Source organism: Salvelinus sp. IW2-2015, linkage group LG2, assembly GCF_002910315.2.
Source record: "Salvelinus sp. IW2-2015 linkage group LG2, ASM291031v2, whole genome shotgun sequence".
NCBI lineage: Eukaryota > Metazoa > Chordata > Actinopteri > Salmoniformes > Salmonidae > Salvelinus > Salvelinus sp. IW2-2015.
Genome location: NC_036839.1, coordinates 35,106,550 through 35,129,614, shown reverse-complemented (window position 1 = coordinate 35,129,614; position 23,065 = coordinate 35,106,550). Strand labels below are relative to the sequence as shown.

General features: G+C 42.7%; 1 protein-coding gene and 1 long non-coding RNA gene across 2 annotated transcripts; one reads left to right on the top strand and one right to left on the bottom strand.

Annotated features, from left to right (window-relative positions):
* Positions 1–8,578: 8,578 nt before the first annotated feature.
* On the bottom strand, positions 8,579–11,530 carry LOC111972435 (zona pellucida sperm-binding protein 3-like). The gene is made up of 9 exons (XM_023999452.2): positions 10,983–11,530; positions 10,744–10,862; positions 10,550–10,653; positions 10,258–10,435; positions 9,910–10,027; positions 9,485–9,576; positions 9,314–9,405; positions 8,870–9,019; positions 8,579–8,752 (listed from the first exon to the last, which is right to left on the bottom strand). The coding sequence occupies exons 1-9, from the start codon at positions 11,418–11,420 to the stop codon at positions 8,616–8,618; spliced, it is 1,428 nt and encodes a 475-aa protein (XP_023855220.1). The 5' UTR covers positions 11,421–11,530; the 3' UTR covers positions 8,579–8,615.
* Positions 11,531–18,604: 7,074 nt separating this feature from the next.
* Positions 18,605–21,351, top strand: LOC139028658 (uncharacterized). The gene is made up of 4 exons (XR_011480868.1): positions 18,605–18,678; positions 18,841–18,950; positions 19,538–19,625; positions 19,843–21,351. It is a non-coding gene; the product is annotated as an uncharacterized lncRNA (long non-coding RNA).
* The last annotated feature ends 1,714 nt before the right edge of the window (positions 21,352–23,065 follow it).

The following is a 23,065-nucleotide window of genomic DNA, read 5'->3' as shown; positions in this document are numbered from 1 at the left end:
CTGTGACACACTGTGCTCTGAAGGTCTTCACCCAGCTCAGTACAATCTATACAGGCTGGACATCACTTATGTGTGCTGCACTGGGACATGCAGAATGTGTGTGCGTGAATGTGTCTATATATATGTGTGTGTGTGCCTGTGCGACAGGACCACTCTTGCCTGTTTGCTCACTTCCACAGATGTGTGTTTGCCTGTAAGCTCTGAGTGAGTCTGATAACAGTCTGTTGTATGTCTCTGTCTCCATAGATGCCCATCTCTCCCTCTAGGGATCTATCCAATTTTCCAGACACTGATTAAGCCTAGTTTAGGACTAAAGCATTGAAAGAGCTTTTTAGTCCAGAACTTCACTGAACCTAAATGGTTCCATATAGAACCCTACATGGTGCAATTTATGAATTATGGCTACTACTATAAAATAGTCATATTTTGAGCTAAGAATGTATTTTAATAAACAAATAAATAATGGACAAAAGTATACCAGCATAGTTTTCAGAAGTTATTGTCATTATATGCGTTGGTGGCTCGGGGGGAATCTCTTCGTTTGAATGATGGCCTCGTCAACTCTGGCTGACTTCTTTACAATACATTACAATACAATACAATAAAATGCAATATACTTTGGCCATTAGTTACAGTGAACAACAGAAAATGTATCTTCTGCTCCATTCTCAACCCCCCCCCCCAAACAGCAGACCTCACACATACCGTTAAGATTCAAGCTCCAGGTTCAAGCTGGTTCAAGCTGCGTGCAGTGCCTCTGGATGGAAAGCATGTTGTGGGGTTAGGAGCCTTGCGCAAGGGCCCAAAGGTAGTGGAACGTTTTGAGGATGTGAACACCCAGCAGCCCTCCAGTTGTCAGATCAATTCCACCCATTTTTGTCCAGCGCCCGTCCCGGGATTCAAATCCTTAGCTGCAGGGCTACCTGTTTGACTGGTACCAGAGAAAAATAAAAAAAGAGCAAAAACATGAGTTAATCTGCAGAAATAAACATGAGTTCATCTGCAGAAATAAACATGAGTTAATCTGGGCAGAAATAAACATGAGTTAATCTGGAGAAATAAACATGAGTTAATCTTCAGAAATAAACATGAGTTCATCTGCAGAAATAAACATGAGTTCATCTTCAGAAATAAACATGAGTTCATCTTCAGAATAAACATGAGTTATCTGCAGAAATAAACATGAGTTAATCTGCAGAAATAAACATGAGTTAATCTGCAGAAATAAACATGAGTTAATCTGCAGAAATAAACATGAGTTAATCTGCAGAAATAAACATGAGTTAATCTGGAGTAAATAAATATTGAGTTAATCTGGAGAATAAACTGAGTTAATCTGCAGAAATAAACATGAGTTAATCTGGAGAAATAAACATGATTAATCTGCAGAAATAAACATGAGTTAATCTGGAGAAATAAATATGAGTTAACTTGCAGAAATAAACATGAGTTAATCTGCAGAAATAAACATGAGTTAATCTGCAGAAATAAACATGAGTTAATCTGGAGAAATAAACATGACTTAATCTGAGAAATAAACATGAGTTAATCTGGAGAAATAAACATGAGTTAATCTGCAGAAATAAACATGAGTTAATCTGCAGAAATAAACATGAGTTAATCTCAGAAATAAACATGAGTTAATCTGGAGAAATAAATGAGTTAATCTGGAGAAATTTAATATGAGTTTAATCTGGAGAAATAAACATGAGTTAATCTGGAGAAATAAATATGAGTTAATCTGGAGAAATAAACATGAGTTAATCTGGAGAAATAAATATGAGTTAATCTGCAGAAATAAACATGAAGACAAAATGCAATGAAGACATATAATTAATACAATGTAGAAGAACAACTTACATGCATTTATTGTTAGCACAAACCAAAAGAGATATCATCTGCCTCTGATAGTTCGGAGTTACTGGCAGTTTGAGGAAAAGATAGTGCGTTTAAAGTCATGTAATGATTAAATAGGCTATTGAATCACCAAGACTTGTTATAAATAATTTATACATACTGTACCTCCTCTCAGCCAGCAGATAAACAGCAGATAAACTTTGTTTATCTTGACTATAGTTTATCATATGACCTTGGCTTAATATATTTGAATTAAATAATCAACTTTGCTTAACTTAATACATTGGAAAATAACATGCTTTATTGGTAGGCTACTTGCAAGTTGGTTCAACCACCATCCTCTTGCCTCATCATGCTGGATGGATTGGCAGTTGTTTTTTTAATCCAATGGCATTGGCAGTTACATTTTGAATTGACTGATCCAAACGGTTCTATATAGCAGGTGTTCCCAAACTTGGTCCTGGACTGAGTTTGGGAAACCCTGCTAAATAGAACCTCTTTACTTATCTGATTTTATGCTTTTAATAAACACAATATCTCCTCTTGCTTCTAGCTAGCATTTAGCTTGCAGCAGCACAGGTTTGTATGAACCTTGTTGTTTGCCACTTACACCTCGGCAACAATGTTGCAAAATATGAATTTCCCCTTGCCATAGAGAGCTGTGTCGGATGTCTGCTAGCCATTTTTCTGATCAGGCAAAATCATGCAGCATCATTAATATGGATACAAATGTCAATGGAAAACAGTTACAACAAATTAAAAGTTGATTTCAGCTGTAATTTCAGAGTTTGATGTAACTGGTTTAGCTTTTCTTAGCTGTTGATTTCTAAAATCCCCATTACACTCTGGGGTAGGGATAGAWCCCCTCAAAGTTCTTTGCCTTCAATGGGTATATACACTTATTGGCCAGTTCATTAGTTGCCCCAATCTAGTACTGGGTCGAACCCCCTTTGCCTGCAGAACAGCTTGAATTTTGTGGGGAATGGAAACAACGCTGAATAGGTATCAAGAGACCTTACGTGTGCCAGGAAGATTTTACCACATCATTACACCACCACCACCAGCCTGTACTGTTGACACCAGACAGGATGGGGCCATGGCTAATGCTGCTTAAGCAAAATTCTGACTCTGCCATCAGCATGACGCAAGAGTAACAAGGATTTGTCAGACCAGGCAATGTTTTTCCACTCCTCAATTGTCCAGTGTTGGTGATCGCGTACCCACTGGAGCCGCTTCTTCTTGTTTTTAGCTGATAGGAGTGGAACCCGGTGTGGTCGTCTGCTGCAATATCCCATTTGTGACAAGGACCAACGAGTTGCACATTCCAAGATGCTGTTCTGCACACCACTGTTGTACTGCGCCATTATTTGCCTGTTTGTGACCCACCTGTTAGCTTGCACGATTCTTGCCATTCTCCATCGACCACTCATCAACAAACTGTTTTTGCCCATATGTCTTCTGCTGACTGGATGTTTTTTTGTTTGTGGCAGTCTCAGTAAACCCTAGACACTGCCGTGCAAGAAAAGCCCAGGAGGCCTACCGCTTCTGAGATACTGGAACCGGCTCACCAGGCACCGATGATCATATCACGCTCAAAGTCGCTTAGGCCACTAGGTTTGCCCATTCTAACATTCAATCAAACAGTAACTGAATGCTTCAATGCCTGTCTGCCTGCTAGCAAGCCATGGCCATGTGACACTGTTTGTAGGAGCGAACCATTTTCGTGAACGGGTGGTGTACCTAATAAACTGGCCACTGAGTGTCTATATATGAACCTTTTTTAGTAGTGTTCTTTAATCTCATCCAAAGAACCAAAAGGTTAGAACCCCCCAAAAAACGGTTTTCTAAGAGTGAATACACTATTTTCTGGGCTTAACATGTTGCTAGGTAACCCTGGGTCACAGCTGTTGGCTAAGTCAGACCCTTATTCTACCATTATGGTAAATCTGGGCCTAATTTATTAGTCTGATACAGGCAGGATGAGCCAGGATGAGCTTGTACAGGAGTAGGGCCTTGCAAAACGCTACTGCACACATTTCCGCTGCATTTCTTATGAGACTGTAAAGACATTCTATTTCATATGTACTATTTCTGGAGATAAATTGGACCTGCTACCTGTCTGATGAGGACCTACAGTATATCTGCATATCTGTCTCACCCAGCAGTCTGCTTTAGACCGACTCCCATGGTAACGTTGTTAGCATGATTCGATGTTTGTGTGCCATGGGGAAACAGGGCTTCATGCCCTCTTCTATCTCGATTGTCTGTGTATCCCACACATAGGCCTACCACAGGACGATTTATTATGGGATGATGAGGTCACACTAACCCGCGGGAGCGCCAAATAATTCAGCCCCATGGRCAGCACACCATTATTGGCTCTATTGAAAGATTGACAAAAATTGTGCTCAAAATCAGCACCATGGACGAGCATTGGTGTGGCTCCACGAAGCTGTCCATGGTCTTGAATTGTAGTTTATATTGACAGCTCTTAAAAGTGTCCTGCTGTGACATCCATCAATTTGAGGTTTGGACATATTTGGTAGGACATGGCCTACTAAAATTTCATGAACACTATTAAGCRGTGGAACCAATCAATCCCCCTGTTTTAACTCCATGGACTTAATTGGAGCATCCACGTTCTCTAATTAAGTAAACACGCTTTTGAGAAGTTGCTCTTCTGGTGAGAGGATCGTTTTTTTGATGCTTTAAATCTCGGACAGTTCTGCTAGGCCGTTTTTKATCAAAACCCAACGCACCTGCACTTCTAGAAACACTCTCCCTCGAGACCCGGGGGCGTAGTCTCCCCTGGCTTGCGCCTCAACCTAATTACGCGCCATCTGCCCATCTCCTCGCGCCTCCACCAAAGCCGTGGCTGATTGTTATAATATTATACGGAGCAAAGGGATGCAACTGGGGGACAGGGAATGAAGAGTGACGGAACGGGAATTAATCGAATCTAGCAGCAGAACCGAGCCATTCCCTTCAAGGATGGATGGCCGGACCCGAACCTGCCCAAAAACCAATCCCATTATTTATAAACCCACAGCTGTAGACCAAAGGATGGAAAATTAGGGTTTGTTTGGACATTTTAACTGTTATTTTTTCTTGGGAAGTCCATACACTGTGGAATAACACATGCAAATAGATTGCTCAGTTTGTGCGTTGAATGTGATTTACCAGATCTAGTGACAAAAAATGTGTTGAAGTTGAAGTTAACTATAGGACAGGAAAATCTCATGGTTCCCTACCATGCCTAACCAAGATATAGGCCTACATACAGACCTCATAGGCAGCTTTTTTGTCTGCTCGTAGGCCTACATTATTGGATGGTGGCACAAGAACAGAAGGATTTATACTGAACAAAAATATAAACGTAACATGTAAAGTGTTGGTACCATGTTTCATGAGCTGAATAAGAGATCCCAGGAATTGTCCACACTCACAAAAGCTTATTTCTCTCCAAATTTGTTAACATACCTGTTAGTGAGCATTTCTCCTTTGCCAAGATAATCCATCCACTTGACAGGTGTGGCATATCAAGAAGCTGACTAAACAGCATGATCATTACTCAGGTGCAGCTTGTGCTGGGGACAATAAAAGTCCACTCTAAAATGTGCAGTTTTGTCACACAACACAATGCCACAGATGTCTCTAGTTTTGAGGGAGCATGCAATTGGCATGCTGACTGCAGGAATGTCCACGAGCGCTGTTGCCAACATCGTTTTAGAGAATTTGGCAATACGTCCAACCGGCCTCACAACCACAGACCACGTATATCCACGGCAGCCCAGGACCTCCACGTCCGGCTTCTTTTCCTGGATCACCTGAGACCAGCCACCTGGACAGCTAATGAAACTGAGGAGTATTTCTGTCTGTAATAAAGCCCTTTTGTGGGGAAAAACTAATTCTGATTGAATGACCCTGGTTCCCCAGTGGCTGCACCCCTGCCCAGTCATGTGAAATCMATAGATTAGGGTCTAATGACTTTATTTAAATTGACTGATTTCCTTATGTGACCTGTAACTCAGTAAAATCGTTGAAATTGTTGCATTTTGCGTTTATATTTTTGTTCAGTATATATGCATAACAAGCCACACCAATAATGTTGGAATCCATCTCGAATATAACCGATAATTTAACACTGTTTGACAGCATTGCAAGGAAACGAGAGACAACGAGACCACATCTAATGCCTCTATTGGAAGTTGTTCCATGTAGCCCAAGCATTTCATCAGAATTTCCTTATAATGTAGCCTGTGTGTTCCCAATATATAGGCCTAAGGTTGGGGAGTAACTGATTACATGTAATCAGATACTTTTGAACAACTAGATTACTTATTGGATTAGTTTTACATTTAGAAACTCAAAAAGGTACGTTACTGATTACAGTTTTGGAAAGGTAACTACTAACGGATTGCTCTAAGCACAAAATAAAACGTTTTATTACATTTTAATTCATTATATGAAGAGTGCCTTGGTCCTCCTTTCTTTTTGATAGTAACAGATTGCATTTAGAAAGTAACCTACCCAACCCTGGTAGGGCCTACAGTATTATAACTGCGATATAGCCACCATCAGAGTAAACACAAATGATCAATGGATGATGGTTCAAAACAGCAGAAATGCTAATAAAATAAAAGTGAACATGGCTAACATACCATTAATCGATGCTGTACCTGGTACCATCACAACCCGTGTAAGGCTCAGTGCAGTCGAACTTCAGTTTTTCCATATTGTACAACAGCTTTTGAAACTAGTGTTATTTCCTGATAGTTGCTGGTTGAAAATACAATATACACAGGATCTTCTAATCAGGTTTGCATTGGCAGGAATTTCAGCTTTCCATGGTGGCATCCCAATGTGGTAAATTGGTTAATAGTTCCAAACCTCTGCCAATGAGAGCTTGTTTTCCTCTCGCCACTCAATCTACACCCCAAATAGCCCTAGCAAAATTMTTGCTTGAGAATACACTAGTATGTGAACACCCCTTCAAATGAGTGGATTCGGCTATTTCAGCCACACACGTTGCTGACAGGTGAATAAGAGAGCACACCGCCATGCAATCTTTATAGACTAACATTAGCAGAAGAATAAACCGTACTGAAGAGCCCAGTAACTTTCAACGTGACACCGTCATAGGATGCCACCTTTCCAACAAGTCAACTTGTCAAATTTCTGCCCTGCTAGAGCTGCCCCGGTCTGTAAGTACTGTTAATATGAAATGGAAACGCAAGCAGCAACAACGGCTCGGCAGCAAAGTGGATTGGCCTCAAGCTCACAGAACAGGACGGCCGAGTTCTGAAGCGCATAAAAAGATGGTCTGTCCTCGGTTCATGAAATGGGTTTCCATGCCAAGCGTCGGCTGGAATGGTGTAAAGCTTGCCGCCATTGGACTCTGGCGCAGTGGAAACTTGTTCTCTGGAGTGATGAATCACGCTTCACCATCTGGCAGTCCGATGGACAAATCTAGGTTTGGCAGCTGCCAAGACAACTACCTGCCCCACTGAATAGTTACAACTGGAGGAATAATGGTCTGGGGCTGTTTTTCATGGTTCRGGCTAGGCCCCTTAGTTCCAGTGAAGGGAAATGTTAACACTACAGCATACAATGACATTCAAGACAATTCTGTGCTTCCAACTTTGTCACAACAGTTTGGGGAAGGCCCTTCACATTACAGCATGACAATGCCCCCATGCACAAAGCGAGGTCCATACAGAAATGGCTTGTTGAGATGGGTGTGGAAAAACTGGCCTGCACAGAGACCTGACCTCAACCCCATCGAATACCTTTGGGATGAATATGGAATGCTGACTGCAAGCCAGGCCTAATTGCTCAACCATATTAAATCATGATTTTGGAATTGGATGCTCRATGAGCAACTTTTGGACATGTAGTTATGCTAAAGAGCCATTTTTGGCAAATTTAATGGAACTCAAATCACAGTAAGGTACTTAATTGTCACCCAGAAATTATTTATTAAATTAGCTCATTGAACCGTAGATGGTATATGCTGGTTCCCAGATGCTCCTCTTATGAACCACACATGGGACCTGAGAACATGCAGAATTCTGCTCCTTGGTGGATAAATTGTGTCATGACACCATGATGTCAGCATGACTGATACTTGCAGCACAGTAGTCAGTCCAACAGGTGTAAGACTGACCTGGTTGACCGTAATAACTGAAATGACAAGATTGTGGACTCTTAAGCAATGTACTTTGAAGGTAGTCTTTGGTCACCTATGAATAAATTAAGTGAACGCACCCATCACCACGCCTTAACCAGTCAGCGCGGCTGGTCATTTTAATTTGTTTGCTACCCAAATGAGCAATGTTGTGCCAGTGCTAAAGGATTAACAGTAAATCGTGTTTGTTACTGTGATTAGATCAGTGACATTAATTTGGTTTAAGTTTAGTGTTTATGCCTTTGARGCACCGAGTCCTTCCAAAATACAGCCACAACTCATSGACCGCCATCTGGGATGCTCATTAKTCACATTCAATGAAACATGTCAGACAATGGGAAACCAAATGATTCAACCATGAAGTCTAAGATAATTACAAACAACTCCACTGGTACAGCAGGCTAACATCTGTCTCCATCTAGTGGAGGAGTGGCAGCAAGAAGCCCATCATGCATTCTGCTGGCCAGCTGAACATTAAGTCAGTGAACCACCGCCAAGCAAAGAAAAAAAATTAACACACAGCACCCAGGTAGGTAGAGAAAACGCATTGCTGCCATGTTTATTATTCATTTCAGTTAAAGGTTGTGGGTAAATCACTGGAGTAGGTATTGGGCTTGTTCCTCATGTACAGGACAGTTACCAGAATGCCCACACAGAGAAGGCCCAACACCATCACCAATCCCACCACAACTGCCTCTGCAGAGACACCTAGGATACAAAAGGACTTGGATTTAACGTGATCCAACAATGYTCAGGCTACATGGAACAATTTATTTTAAGATTAATAACTCAATTAAGGTAAAGTTTGTGTTGTAGCATAGTTACCTGCTTCAGATGGATCCTCAGCCAACATATGAGAGTGCTGTGCTTCAGCCTGCACTTCCTGCTCTCCAGCATGTACTTCCTGGTCCCATTTCACGTAGGTGTCCTGGATGAAGATTGGCCCCAGCATAGCATCCTCTTCCCACACTACATCTGGAGAGAGAAGAACCCCAGTCACACATAGCTCTTGTATAGGGCTAATTTAGCCATTGAAATCACTTACACAACTTTTCTCCATATAGGTCAGATTCATTCTAGCACAATTACTCTTTTCTTCATCTTCAAGCATTCCCCTGCTCCGATGTTGCATGCATTAACCAATGGTCACGAACCATGTCCTTGGGCACCAGATTGCTATAACATGTTATTTGACATGCAAAATACCTATCCAGGCATTGTAAGACCTGGCATGCATCAGCAGAATCTGAGGGGGAACACAACCCATACCTGTATCAGAGGGCAGACTCCTCCCCTTCCTCTGGCCACAGGAAGTCTGACAGCAGCCACACACCTCATCATCTCCATCAGCTCCTACCCAGCTGGAGAAGAGTGGATTATGTCRCTATACCATTGATAGGCCTCTAACAATACCAATGCCAAAGAGAAGCCCATGCATACCGGTTGGATCCTAAAGCGAAGGAGCAGGCCTTGTGCTCCATGTCTAGGGGAGCAGTTGCTACAGAGGCCTTCAGGCTACAGGTGATGTAGATCTATGAGAGATTTCTATTAACTGGTGGAAATTTAATATGGACTCCACACACCATATGCACACATCCCAAGTCAAATACAGTCCCTTTGTTTCTGATATTTACATTAACAGTCCTAAGCCGTGCATACAATTGGCCCACATTCAAAGCTTCTCAGAAGTGCTGAACTACGATGAGTTTGACCTTTGAAACAAAGAAATTAAGAGTATACCTAATTCTAGATTAGAATTACTTTGAGACACTGAATACAGGCCCAGATTTGGCATGTTTTAAGTAAACGCCATAATGGTATAACCCCATCAAAGGCCTGTCCGCAGCCCAGACAAAGGGACTCACATTGGGGCTGGTCTGCTGCTGGAAGCGGAAGGCCTCTAGCTGGAGGTGGAGTCTGTCCAGCTGAGAGCGGACCAGGAACTGGGAGACAGAGCCTGTCTGCAGGGCATCAGTTACACACCTGGATGGACAAAGGTAGGTTAGGAGGGTAGTGGGACATCCTGGTCCCTCTGATGGTAGCTACTTGCGTTCTACCATAGCTATATATGGATAAGGGGAAACATTAATTTCCTTAGTACAAGAGTGAGGTGTGGAAAGCACTCATTGAGGGGAGTCTAAATTCAAGACAGTTGCAGGAGGGGGGTGAATGCAAATTTAAAGACAATAAGATACTTTCATATTGGCCCTTACCCATGGTTCTGGATGAAGTCATATATGGGAGTGGAGTTGGTGTCAGGGACCAGGGTGGCCACACAGCTGTCCACAAACACACGCATGGGCACATGGTGATACTGCTGCACAGATGCCACCAGATGAATAATGTCTCCCAGGAAGTAGACATTAGATGACCTCTCATACTTCCAGTCATCTGAAACATTTTAAAACAGATGCACTCACTGTACAGTAAACAGAGCAGATGTGCATAGATGGATTAACAGTAGGTGTGCTCTATTGAGCCCAGATTGTTCAGAGGATTACCCACCATTCATGAGTGCAAGGGTGAAGGTCAGGGAGTCCTCAGCTACTTTGGTAGCACCATAGGGAAGCCAGGTGGGCCTCAGGGCATTGCTACTCACATTGAGTCTCCTGGGGGTAGGCAGAGGGTAAGGGATCAGGTTTCCATTGAGATCATAGTATAATGGTACATTGATTCTGGAACTATAGTACGCCACACACCTCAGATAGTGGCACTCAATGCAGACTGTGGCATCATTGGTCCTGACAATGGAACTGACACCTTCCGGTGTTGGGGTGTAGATCAGGGTGAAGGCATAGACAAGGTAGTCCTCTGTCATCTTACACCCCAAAAAACATTACACCATATTTAAGTAACCTTTATGCAGTGGAAGAAATCACAGTACATGTACAACCGTATTAAATTACTAGCTAGCTATTCCAAACACTGAAGCCCTTACCGTCAGCACACTTCCACAGGCGTGCAGCTCCGACTCAAACAGCAGGACCTGGGCTGAGAGGTCCAACTCCGTGGAGACGCAACCTCCCAGGGAGACATCCTCCGCCTTCACTAACTGGCCCGTCCCAAACAGGTCCAGTTTGGCCTCCACCCGCACCCTGTTCTCCCCACAGCGGGCCCCCACACTCCTGACAAGCTCTGGAGGGGTCAACACCACCTTCACAACAGACTCGGGATCAGGAGCCCAGGCTGTGACCTGGGGCCTGGCTTGGTCCTGGACTTGCTCCCTAAGCTCAGGTTTTGTTGGTGACACATCATCGTAGCTCAATGAGACAGGTTGTCGAGCAGGCCCTCTCTGTGAGTTCCAATGTGCTTCACAAACCCAGCCCAAACAGAGAAGCACAAATAAATATAGAGATCCTCGCGCCAGCTGCCCCATGATGATGATGTTGATGATGATGATGATTATTATTATGACTATGGTCTGCTTTACAGCAACCACAATAAAGACCTCTCTGTACTAAGAACATCTTTTATAGTCACATGACTCCTCCCTGTTTCTCGTTTAGTGAATTGCCTACCAGCTAAGATTATTACACACACCTGTCAGCATTGTTTAAACACACTGATTGGCTCTGTTCTTACACTTTGAAAAAGCCTTAGTATTTTTTCCCTTCCTTGAAGTTATCACTGATTTAACACAATCTAAGATGGTTGAAAACAAGGGTTCCACTACAGCTTTTACCAATCCCGTCATGGGAGATCAGTCATTACTCAAACTTTCAGCACAGATAATATCAGCATCTTTGTCTTTGTAAATGGATTTCAAATGTAACAAGTAAAACATGAAAAATRTATCAATATTCCTATCTTAAAATGTTCCACTCAGTATTTACACCAAGGATGAACCCATGGCTCGTTTTCATAAAATGCACTGGAACACTGTACAATGACCACAAGATGGCAGTAATACCTCCCATTTCCCAACCCAGAGCATCATTGGCGCTTCTGGAATGAAAATGTGTGTGTACATGAAAGTGTTTGTGACATCTGTTCACTCTGTAAACTGCATGGTCTGCGTTATACGAGGGGACCTTTTAAAGGTGCGTTGCATATGTTTCCTTCGTGCTGTTATAAACCCCTGGAGCCTGTGTGCCCCAGTCTGATATCTAACCTTACGCAACACCACTGGTGTAAAGTACTTTAGTAAAAATACTTTCAAGTACTTAAGTATTTTTTGGGTATGTGTACTTTACTATTTATATTTTTGACAACTTTTACTTCACTGCATTCCAGAAGAAATTATGTACTTTTTGCTCCATACAGTTTTCCTGACACCCAAAAGTACTTGTTACATTTCAAATGCTTAGCAGGACAGGAAAATGGTCAAGTTCACACAATTATCTAGAGAAAATCCCTGGTCATCCCTACTACCTGATCTGGCGGATTCACTAAACACAAATGCTTTGTTTGTAAATTATGTCTGAGTGTTGGAGCGTGCCCTTAGCTCTCAGTAAATTAAAAAAACAAGATGGTGCCGTCTGGCTTGCTTAAKATAAGGAATTTAGAATTATTTACACTTTAACTTATGATACATTTTAGCAATTACATTTACTTTTGATACTTAAGTATATTTCAAGTATCTTTTAAACTTTTCCTCAAGTAGTATTTTACTGGGTGACTTTCACTTTTACTCGAGTCATTTTCTATTACGGTAYCTTTACTTTTACTCAAGTATGACAATTGGATACTTTTTCCACTACTGCACAACACAGTGAGAAATACAGTGAGCATAACAAACATTAGGAACACCTTCCTAATAATGAGTTTCACCCTGGTTTTGCCATCAGAACAGCCTCAATTCATTCCACAGGGTTGCTGGCCCATGTTGACTCCAATGCTTCCCACAGTTGTGTCAAGTTGGCTGGTTGTCCTTTGGGTGGTGGACCATTCTTGACACAAAATGTAAAAAGTTGGTGAAAAACCCAGCAGCGTTGCAGTTGTTGACACAAACCAGTGAGCCTGGCACCTACTACCATACCCCGTTCAAAGGCACTTAAATATTTAGTATTGCCCATTCACCCTCTGAACGGCATACATACACAATCCATGTCTCAATTGCCTCAAGGCTTAAGCATCCTTCTTTAACCGGTCCCCTCCCCTTCATCTACACAGATCTAAGTGGATTTAACAAGTGACATCAATAAGGGATCATAGCTTTCACCTGGATTCACATGGTCAGTCTGTCATGGAAGGAGCAGGTGTTCTTAATGTTTTGTAAACTCAGTGTATACCCCCCAGCACAACACATGATATAGGCAACACTCACAATAAACATATCTCCAAGCAAAACATATGACATATATTTGAAGTCGGAAGTTTCCATTCACCTTTGCCAAATACATTTAAACTCAGTTTTTCACAATTGCTGACATTTAATCCTAGTAAAAATTCCCTGTTTTAGGTTAGTTAGGATCACCACTTTATTTTAAGAATATGAAATGTCAGAATAATAGTAGAGAGAATGATTTATTTCAGCTTTAATTTCTTTCATCACATTCCCAGTGGGTCAGAAGTTTACATATACTCAATTAGTATTTGGTAGCCTCCTTGCTCGCACACACTTGTTCAGTTTTTGCCCACAAATTTTCTATGGGATTGAGGTCTGGGCTTTGTGAGGCCACTCCAATACTTTGACCCTGTTGTCCTTAAGCCATTTTGCCACAACTTTGTAAGTATGCTTGGGGTCATTGTCCATTTGGAAGACCCATTTGCAACCAAGCTTTAACTTTCTGACTGATGTCTTGAGATGTTGCTTCAATATATCCACATAATTTTCCTTCCTCGTGATGCCATCTATTTTGTGAAGTGCACGAGTCCCTCCTGTAGCAAAGCACACCCACAACATGATGCTTCCACCCCCGCGCTTCACGGTTGGGATGGTGTTCTTCAGCTTGCACGCCTCCCCCCTTTTCCTCCAAACATAACAATGGTCATTATGGCCAAACAGTTACATTGTTGTTTCATCAGACCAGAGGATATTTCTCCAAAAAAGTACAATCTTTGTCCCCATGTGCAGTTGCAAACCGTAGTCTGGCATTTTTATGGCGGTTTTGGAGCAGTGGCTTCTTACTTGCTGAGCAGCCTTTCAGGTTATGTCGAAATAGGCCTTGTTTTACTGTGGATATAGATACTTTTGTACCTGTTTCCTCCAGCATCTTCACAAGCTCCTTTGCTGTTGTTCTGRGATTGATTTGCACTTTTTGCACCAAAGTACGTTAATCTCTAGGAGACAGAACGGGTCTCCTTCCTGAGCGGTATGACGGCTACGTGGTAAAATGGTGTTTATACTTGCGTACTTGCGTACCTTCAGGCGTTTGGAAATTGCTCCCAAGGATGAACCAGGCTTGTGGAGGTCTACAATTTTTTTTCTGATGTCTTGGCTGATTTCCCCATGATGTCAAGCAAAGAGGCACTGAGTTTAAAGGTAGGCCTTGAAATACATTCACAGGTACACCTCCAGTTGACTCAAATGATGTCAATTAGCCCATCAGAGGTTTCTAAAGCCATGACATAATTTTCTGGAATTTTCCAAGCTGTTTAAAGGCACAGTCGACTTAGTGTATGTAAACTTCTGACCCACTGGAATTGTGATACAGTGAATTATAAGTGAAATAATCTGTCTGTAAACAATTGTTGGAAAAATTACTTGTGTCATGCACAAAGTAGATGTCCTAACCAACTTGCCAAAACTATAGTTTGTTATTAACAAGAAATTTGTGGAGTGGTTGAAAAACGAGTTTTAATTAATGACTCCAACCTAAGTGTATGTAAACTTCCGACTACATCTGTACCTTACCTTCACAACATACTGAGCATAATACATGTACCTGTACAGTGAACTGAGAAACATTCCAGTAAGAGCAACACATGATACACCATCAGCACCCTGAAAACACATCAGCATGGGCCAAACATACACTGAGCAAATATTTAAAACGCAACATATAAAAACTGTTTATTCCATGTTTAATGAGCTGAAATAAAAGATCCCAGAAATGTTCCAGACACACAAAAAGCTTATTTCTCTAACATGTTGTACACAAATACACACAAGTGTCGCAAATCAAGAAGCTAATTAAACAGCATGATCATTACACAGGTGCACCTTGTGCTGGGGACAATAAAAGGCCACACTAAAATGTGCTGTTTTGTCACACAACATAATGCCACAGATGTCTCAAGTTTTGAGGGAGCGTGCAATTGGCACACTGACTGTAGGAATGTCCACCASMGCTTTTGCCAGAGAATTTAATGTAAATTTCTTTACCATAAACCGCATCCAACGTTGCTTCAGAGAATTTGGCAGTATGCCCAACCAGTCTCACAACAGCAGACCTCGTGTATGGCGACGTGTGGGCGAACGGTTTGCTGATGTCAACATTGTGAACAGAGTGCTCCATGGTGGAGGTGGGTTATGGTATGGGCAGGCATAAGCTACAGACAACAAACACAATAACATTTTATYGATGGCAATTTGAATGCATAGAGACACGGTGAGCAGATCCTGAGGCCCATTGTTGTGCCAGTCATCCACTGCCATCACCTCATGTTTCAGCATGCTAATGCACAGCCCCATATCTCAAGGATCTGTACTGAATTCCTGGAAGCTGAAAAAGTCCTAGTTGCATACTCACCAGACATGTCACTCCCTGAGAATGTTTGGGATGCTCTGGATTGATGTATGGCAGCATGTTCCAGTTTCCGCCAATATCCAGAAACTTTGCCCAGCCACAGGCCATAATCAAGGTATCAACTCTACGCAAAGAGATGTGTCATGCTGCATGAGGCAAATAGGGGTCACACCAGATACTGACTGGTTTTCTGATCCACGCCCCTACCATTTTTTAAAGGTATCTGTGACCAACAGATGCATATCTGCATTCCCAGTCATGTGCAATCCATAGACTAGGGCCTAATGAATTCATTTCAATTGACTGAGTTCCTTATATGAACTGTAACTCAGTAAAATCTTTGAAATTGTTGCATGTTGTGTTWATATTTTTGTTCAGTCTATATCTTCACACTGGACTGCTACCATCTTGCAATGCCCTGTACCAGTCCACACATACCACACACAAAAAGACTCCCCAAAAAAGCAGGTCTGTACTGACGTCAAGCAAACTTAGAAATAGAGATAGAGAGAATGGCGTGACAAACCAAACCCATATGTCTCACTCATGTTCTGGCTCATTCTGTGTTTACATGCATGCATACCCAAATGCTAATGAGTAGCAGTTGTTCCTTAGTACCCCCATGGAAACAGGGTTAGTGTGTGTGTGTCCAGATGTAGGCCTGCCCAGGCTTTGTTGTCTTTTCCGTGTTGGTCAGAGTTCCTTTTCATGAGACCGCATCCCGTGAGTCAGTTTAACCGCAGAGAGACCACTGCCTGGAGAGGGGACCTATAACAACATTACAGGAGCAACACAGCAGAGTAAAGTGCACAACTACTCAATCACATCTGCACATAGGGTTGCACAACTACAGGTTATTTACCACAGTTACCAGTATTTTCAGTAATTTTGGTAATTATCAGGTAAACTATGGTAACTTTGGTCATTTATACTTGAATAACACTTTTTTTCTTCATATAAACTATTACTTTTTTATGTGTCCATAATGTCCATGTGTTGTTAGTAGATTGACCATATGGTTTAAGAGAAAAAAGCCTAATTAATGATTAAAGCATAATCAACAATGGTATTAACTTTGCAACTCCTCCAACTATTTACTTTTTTCACAACTGCCACCACTTTCGTGCCAAAACATTTACAACAAAGACAGATTGACATAGCTAGAAAAATAAATATGGTGTTCACTAAGCTGATAGGTTATCCTAAATATAACCTTTTATAGCCTTGTCATTATATTTTCTATTTTAAAATCAGATTGTTTTATATTTTGTACATGTGGTAAGTCCACACAGGGCCACTGATAATTAGACACCTGTGATAATCTGGGAGGAAAAAGGCCACTAGATGTCATGTTATAAATTACATACAATCCTTGAAAGTTTACTGCTAAGCTTCGGATGTTATCAAAAATATACCATCCCTTTAGAAACCTATCTGCACCTATAACGAACACACACACACACACACACACACCCACACACACACACACAACACACACACACACACACACACACACACACCACACACAACACACACACACACACACACACACCACACACACACACACCACACAAAACACCCTGATGCCAAGCATGAAAAATACTCTAAGCTCACACACAGATGCACACACCTGCACATGTACACATATACGAAAACCCAGGGATATAGTTTGGTTGGCCAAGGTCAGTCGTTCCACACTGTCTGCACCATAGGATACAAAATATTGTCCAGAATAGCTTCAACAATGCTTTGGCATGCTTCACAGGCAATAAGGAACACTGTCCAAAAACTGTGATAAGGGGGGATATTCCTCAATTGGAAAAAAGTCTGTCCTCTCCTAGAACTTGTCTGTCCCCTCTCACCCGAGACCTGGAAACCGATAAGTGGTCGAGGAGAGTGTCAATTTGTTAGTAGGCGAACGGAAGAGTGCCCTCCTCTCCTCGATAGCCTCCTTCTGCCGACGAAGCTGTAGTGTATGGAAGTGCATGGAAGGGTTTTGAAATCCACCACCCCCCTTTGAATCAGCTGTTGTTTTCTCTTATAGTAGAAAACATGGACAGATTTCAAAACCATGTGCTACATATCTTTTATCTATAAAATGTCTGGCGGAATCAGCTAAAAGTCGCACAAACCCATTTGAGCTTCTCCAGGGGAGAGGGAGAGAAAATGACAGATTGATTGATTAATTGACAGATGATTAGCTTGATTGCTGATTGACAGGCAGCTGTGTGAGAGGGTATGTTCGGTCCAAAGAGCATTAACAAAGCAGCAGTTCAGCCAATTTTCAGTCACAGTCAGTTTCCTCTCCAAGCCACCTTTATCCTTAGTGCAACACTATACAAAATGGGTGAGTGATGTGTAACAGTCCTAAATGTTTGTGTGTGCCATTTTCATCTCATTTTTTTGATCTTCTGTTGCAGCTGATAAAAGGTTCTGATGGTGTACGCCCACCAGAGTACTGGGTCGATTAACGCTGCAGCCAAAGACAACGGCTGAGACAGTTCTGACTACTCAGGGCTGTAAGGTGGAGGTGTCTGACCTCTATGCCATGAAGTTAAAGCCTCTGCTACTGCTGAAGACATCACTGGTAACAAACTGAACCATGTGTTGCTAATTGCAGTAGTGAATAATCTGTAAGCTTGAGTGCCTGTTAAATGCTTAATAAGGTCATAACTCTTTTCTGTGGGCAAGTGCTTTTTATTCTCACTCTTGTTATTCTTTACCAGGGAGGTGAAGGATGCTGAGCACTTCCAGTATGGAGAGGAGACCATGCTGGTATGGAGAGAGACATGCTGGTATGGAGGAGAGACCATGCTGATGGAGGAGACCATGCTGGATGGAGGAGAGACCATGCTGGTAGGAGGAGAGACCATGCTGGGATGGAGGGAGAGACCATGTGGTATGAGAGGAGAAACGCATGCTGGATGGAGAGGAAGGGGTCGCTCTCTGCTGATATCACTGAGGAACACCAAACTCTCTGAAGCGGAGGTTGTTATATTCCAGGTGATCTGCTGTAGTATTGTCTAGTGACTTAGGAAAATTGACTTCATCAGCTTGAGCCTAGAACTTATTTTAAGTGTAGACCCTTCAGCGCTTTACTTTTTGGATGGTGGCTGAAATGCACCCATTCATGGTACTGGTTGACTAGTGTCTCCCACATCTCAGTTCCCCATGTACTGGTTCACTGTCCTGCCGTCATGAAGGGCTGGATGGACCGGGTGCTCACACTAGGATTTGCCTACACCTCAGAAAATAGGTACAGCCAGGGCATCAAGGTAAGGAATGCAATCCCATAATCACTGTTGAAAGCCCAATGCAGCTGTTAAACTGGAAATTATTTGGTTTAAGTACCTCATTAACAGTATTGCAACAATGGTCTTTTAGCAATTTACAGCCAGGGCATTTTAAAGGTAAGGTATGCAATCCCTTAAAATCCCAATGCAGGTCTGTTGTCATTTCTGGTTAACAATTAAGGCACTAGTGTTTCATWAAAAAAAAAAAGTTTAAAAAACCAATTGCTTTTTAGCAACTTTCTCAAGCAAGAATTTTGCTACCACAGTGGAGGGGAAACTAGGCTGGGGAACTTGTTTAGTCTAACTAGTTTACTGCCGGGTTTGATGTCACTGGCAAGCATYTACTCCAATGCAAAGCCTGCTGATTAGAAGGCCATGTGTAAATGGAATTGTCAACCAGCAATGATCAGGAATGACTCTGATCACACTGTTTCATCAGCTGTTATACAATATGAAACAGGAGAAATGTACAGCAATGGGCCTTGAATAAAYTTCAAATGGTTGGTTTTGCCATTCTCCTTCATGGTTCCCTTTCTGTTGTCCCTCTGTCTCACCTCGTTTCCCTACAGGAAAAGCCATGCTCTTCTTCACCACTGGATCCCAGGGTCTATGTTCATTGCCAATGGAGACATGAATGTCACCTTGTGGCCACTGCAGGTATGTTAGGCTTGGCTGACACTACCAGCATGTAGACTGCTGTACTGCAATGAGCTTCTGMGTTCATCTGTTATCCCGACTGGATGTCTGCTTTTATTATAAGTATTTGACTTACAGGTTGCCATTGCTAATTGTCCAATTACTTCAGTTGGCTATATCAATTAATGTTTTATCTACTTGAGCAGCGTTATTGAATAATTTAATTGCCACCCTATAGAACGGCATCATGCACTAGGTTCCAGGTTCTGGCTCCACCCCACATCCCCTCTGAGGCTCGAAAGCATGCTGGAGGCATGGTGCACACGGCTGCAAGGGCTTCTGGGTGAAATACAGCGTACCTTCACCCCACTCAGACAGTTTTGATGGTGGGTGGGGCTTCCAGCTCAGAGGATGTCCAGCAGAAGCTCACAGCCAATGAGTTTGGCATTCTGTTGCAATCCACTTGGGCATGCCCCTCCCACCCAACAGCATGCTCAAAGCTAGTGTGTGAAGGACACTTGAGGAATGTCATGTTCTTCTCTGTACATGCTGTTTATGCTCTAAATCACAAATTGRTTTCCTTAAACCTAATGGTTTTCACTTTAACAATTGTGGCATTAAAGGGGACAAATTCTTGTATTTAGAACACCAGTCAACTAAATCGCCGTATTGGCAGTGTTGCATCACTGGCAAACATTTTTGGAACTCCCACAAATGGCACAATCACGTATGAGTTGCTCAGTCTGAGAATAAGTTTTAAACATTAGTTAGGGATCCAATAAAACTACTGAAGCTGCTCAGCTAGAGAGTCGGTGTAGCGGTGACAATCTGGAATGAGTGATGCTGCTACCAGATAAAGGCTAGGGAGTACACAATAGTGTTGTAGAGATTGTGGTGACACATGACAAAATCCTGGTGGCTGTACTACATCAGTCAGTTAGCTGTCTGGATGGAGATGTATTAGATGTGTCATTAATCTTTAAGAAGGACTTCATGGCAAAAGAGGTTACTTGACCAGTCAGCAGCCGGTATGCCAGTGAAATAATTGAACATATTTTGACTATAAATTGTTGAAAGCTAACAGTGGGTAGGTGGTCTACATACAATGGTAACTAATGTTTATCGCAACGGTGACGCAGTCCCCTTTTGATAAGAGGACCAGAGTTCAAATCTCAGACAACATCATGATTTATGTAATATCATTTTAAACAATAATGGGATGTGCTCATAAATACATGGCTTTAGTTTCGGTGTCAGACTAACTTTTCTTAGTATTTTGTTTGCGTAGCATACAGGCTGGCTGGCGTCTTATTGCCAGTTCACCCTATGGGCACAAGGGAGAATTGGACGAGGTGTATGGCGTGTCATCTCTGCATGTGTTGTCTCTTAAGGCAGCATACCCAGAAGCAAGTGGCATTTACATAGGGTTTGAGTTTGCATAAAACCAGTTAATTTAGTAAATCTAGCCTGCTGTAATTTAAGACATGCCTGTGCTTTATGTAAAAATATGAGTTAGCTTGTAACAGGTTCAAGCATAACCAGCAACTTGCTTTGAAAACTTCTTTCAACGCGCACTAACCCTGTTCCCAAGAAAGTGAAGGTAACTGAGCTAAATGACTATCGCCCCGAAGCACTCACTTCCGTCATCATGAAGTGCTTTGAGAGACTAGTCAAGGACCATATCACCTCCACCCTACCTGACACCCTAGACCCACTCCAATTTGCTTACCCCCCCAATAGGTCCACATGCAATCGCAATCGCAATTCGGAATCCAAGATGGCGTAGCAGTCGGACGTGTGTTTGTCTTGTCTTGTCCCGTGTAAATAGTCCTCGTATTTTTCGTATACATTTCGTATATATTTTAATTTCCTTTCATTCTTCAGGAACTGAATATACATTCCTACATTCCGCCACACCAATGTGGTACGGACCTGCTATTTTTTATACTTTAGAACCGTAACCCCAATCAAAGCTAGCCAGATAACTAGCTAGTAGTCAGTTAGCCACTGCTGCGGTCTTCACCCTTAACTCGGACACAGCCAGCTTCAGCTCGGCCAATACCTGCCAGTCTGCAAGCGCGATATCAACCCAGAGATATAGACTGCTTTTTCTCTACCACATCACCGGATTCCTGACGCAAGCTCGGACAATTACACCGTATCATCACAGCTAGCAGCTGCAACCGAGTGGCTACTACTGGCTAACACCTCTGTCCCGAAGCAAGCACCAGTAGCCTTGAGCTAGCCTCGAGCTAGGCCCATCTGCCGGCTAGCCGAAGAGGTCTACCAGCGAATTCTTGGGCTACAATACCTCTTTGCCAATTGGACTGGACCTTTTTGCCGACACAGAGCCTGCCAATCCATCACAACTGGTCTAAATCAGCTACAAGCTAATTTGGCCATTTTTGCCGCTGCTAGCAGCTTTTACCTTCTGCACAGACACCAGCCCTGTTATTAGCTGGATATTACTCACCAATTTACCAGCATCGGACTGTCTCGACAACAACGCCGGATTCCTGCCGTAATCCCTGAGCCACTACTTCTGATCCTCACAGCTAGCTTGCAGCTAGCGCAGCTAGCGCCACTGCCACGAAGCTAGCACCAGTAGCAAACACAATTCTACAATTCAACCTCTTTCGCCATCGCCATCTGGCTTGGATTCTCTGTCGACACGACCACTGAGCAGACCCCCTCCGTCTGAGCAGACCACCCCCCGGGCTACTAACTTTAACGCCGCGTGCTAGCTTAGTGGAGGCCTCCCTGCTCCATCTACGGCTGCCCCTGGCACTATGATCACTTGGTACATAGCTGATGCCTGCTTGACTGTCCATTAATTCACGGTACTCCATTCTGTTTATTTGTGTTTATCTGTCGGCTCTGTGCTTTAACTAGGATCTGTGTTGAGTTAATCCGACCCTCTCTGCCTAGTCGTCGCCATTTTTACCTGTTGTTGCTGTGTTAGTAGCACCCTGTTATTGCTGCTGTTATCTTACCTGTTGTTTTAGCTAGCTCTCCCAATCAAGACTGCAATCACTTATGCCTTATTGTATGTCTCTCTCAAATATCAATATAGCCTTGCATACTGTTGTCAGGCTAGTTATCATTATCATTGTTTTGGTTTGCAATGGACCCGTAGTTCCACTCTCCGTACCTCTGATACCTCCTTTGTCCCACCCCCCACACATGCGGTGACCTCACCATTGACCAGCATGTCCAGAGATAAAACCTCTCTTATCATCACCAGTGTCTGGGCTTGCCTCCGCTGTACCGTGCCCACCATACCCCTGTTCACATTATGCCCAGATCTATTCTACCAGCCCATAAATCTGCTCCTTTATTCTTTGTCCCAACGCTCTAGGCGACCAGTTTGATAGCCTTTAGCCGCACCCTCATCCTACTACTCCTCTGTTCTCGGGTGATGTGGAGGTAAACCAGCCCTGCAGTCCCCAGTCACCCTCATT

Excerpts from the sequence above, each read along its gene's own strand:
- LOC111972435 (XM_023999452.2), bottom strand. The coding sequence starts at position 11,420 with ATGGGGCAGCTGGCGCGAGGATCTCTATATTTATTTGTGCTTCTCTGT. Across the intron at positions 10,863-10,982 it reads CCTGTGGAAGTGTGCTGACG|ATGACAGAGGACTACCTTGT; the intron begins GTAAGGGCTTCA and ends TTGGGGTGTAAG. Across the intron at positions 10,654-10,743 it reads ATTGAGTGCCACTATCTGAG|GAGACTCAATGTGAGTAGCA; the intron begins GTGTGTGGCGTA and ends GCCTACCCCCAG.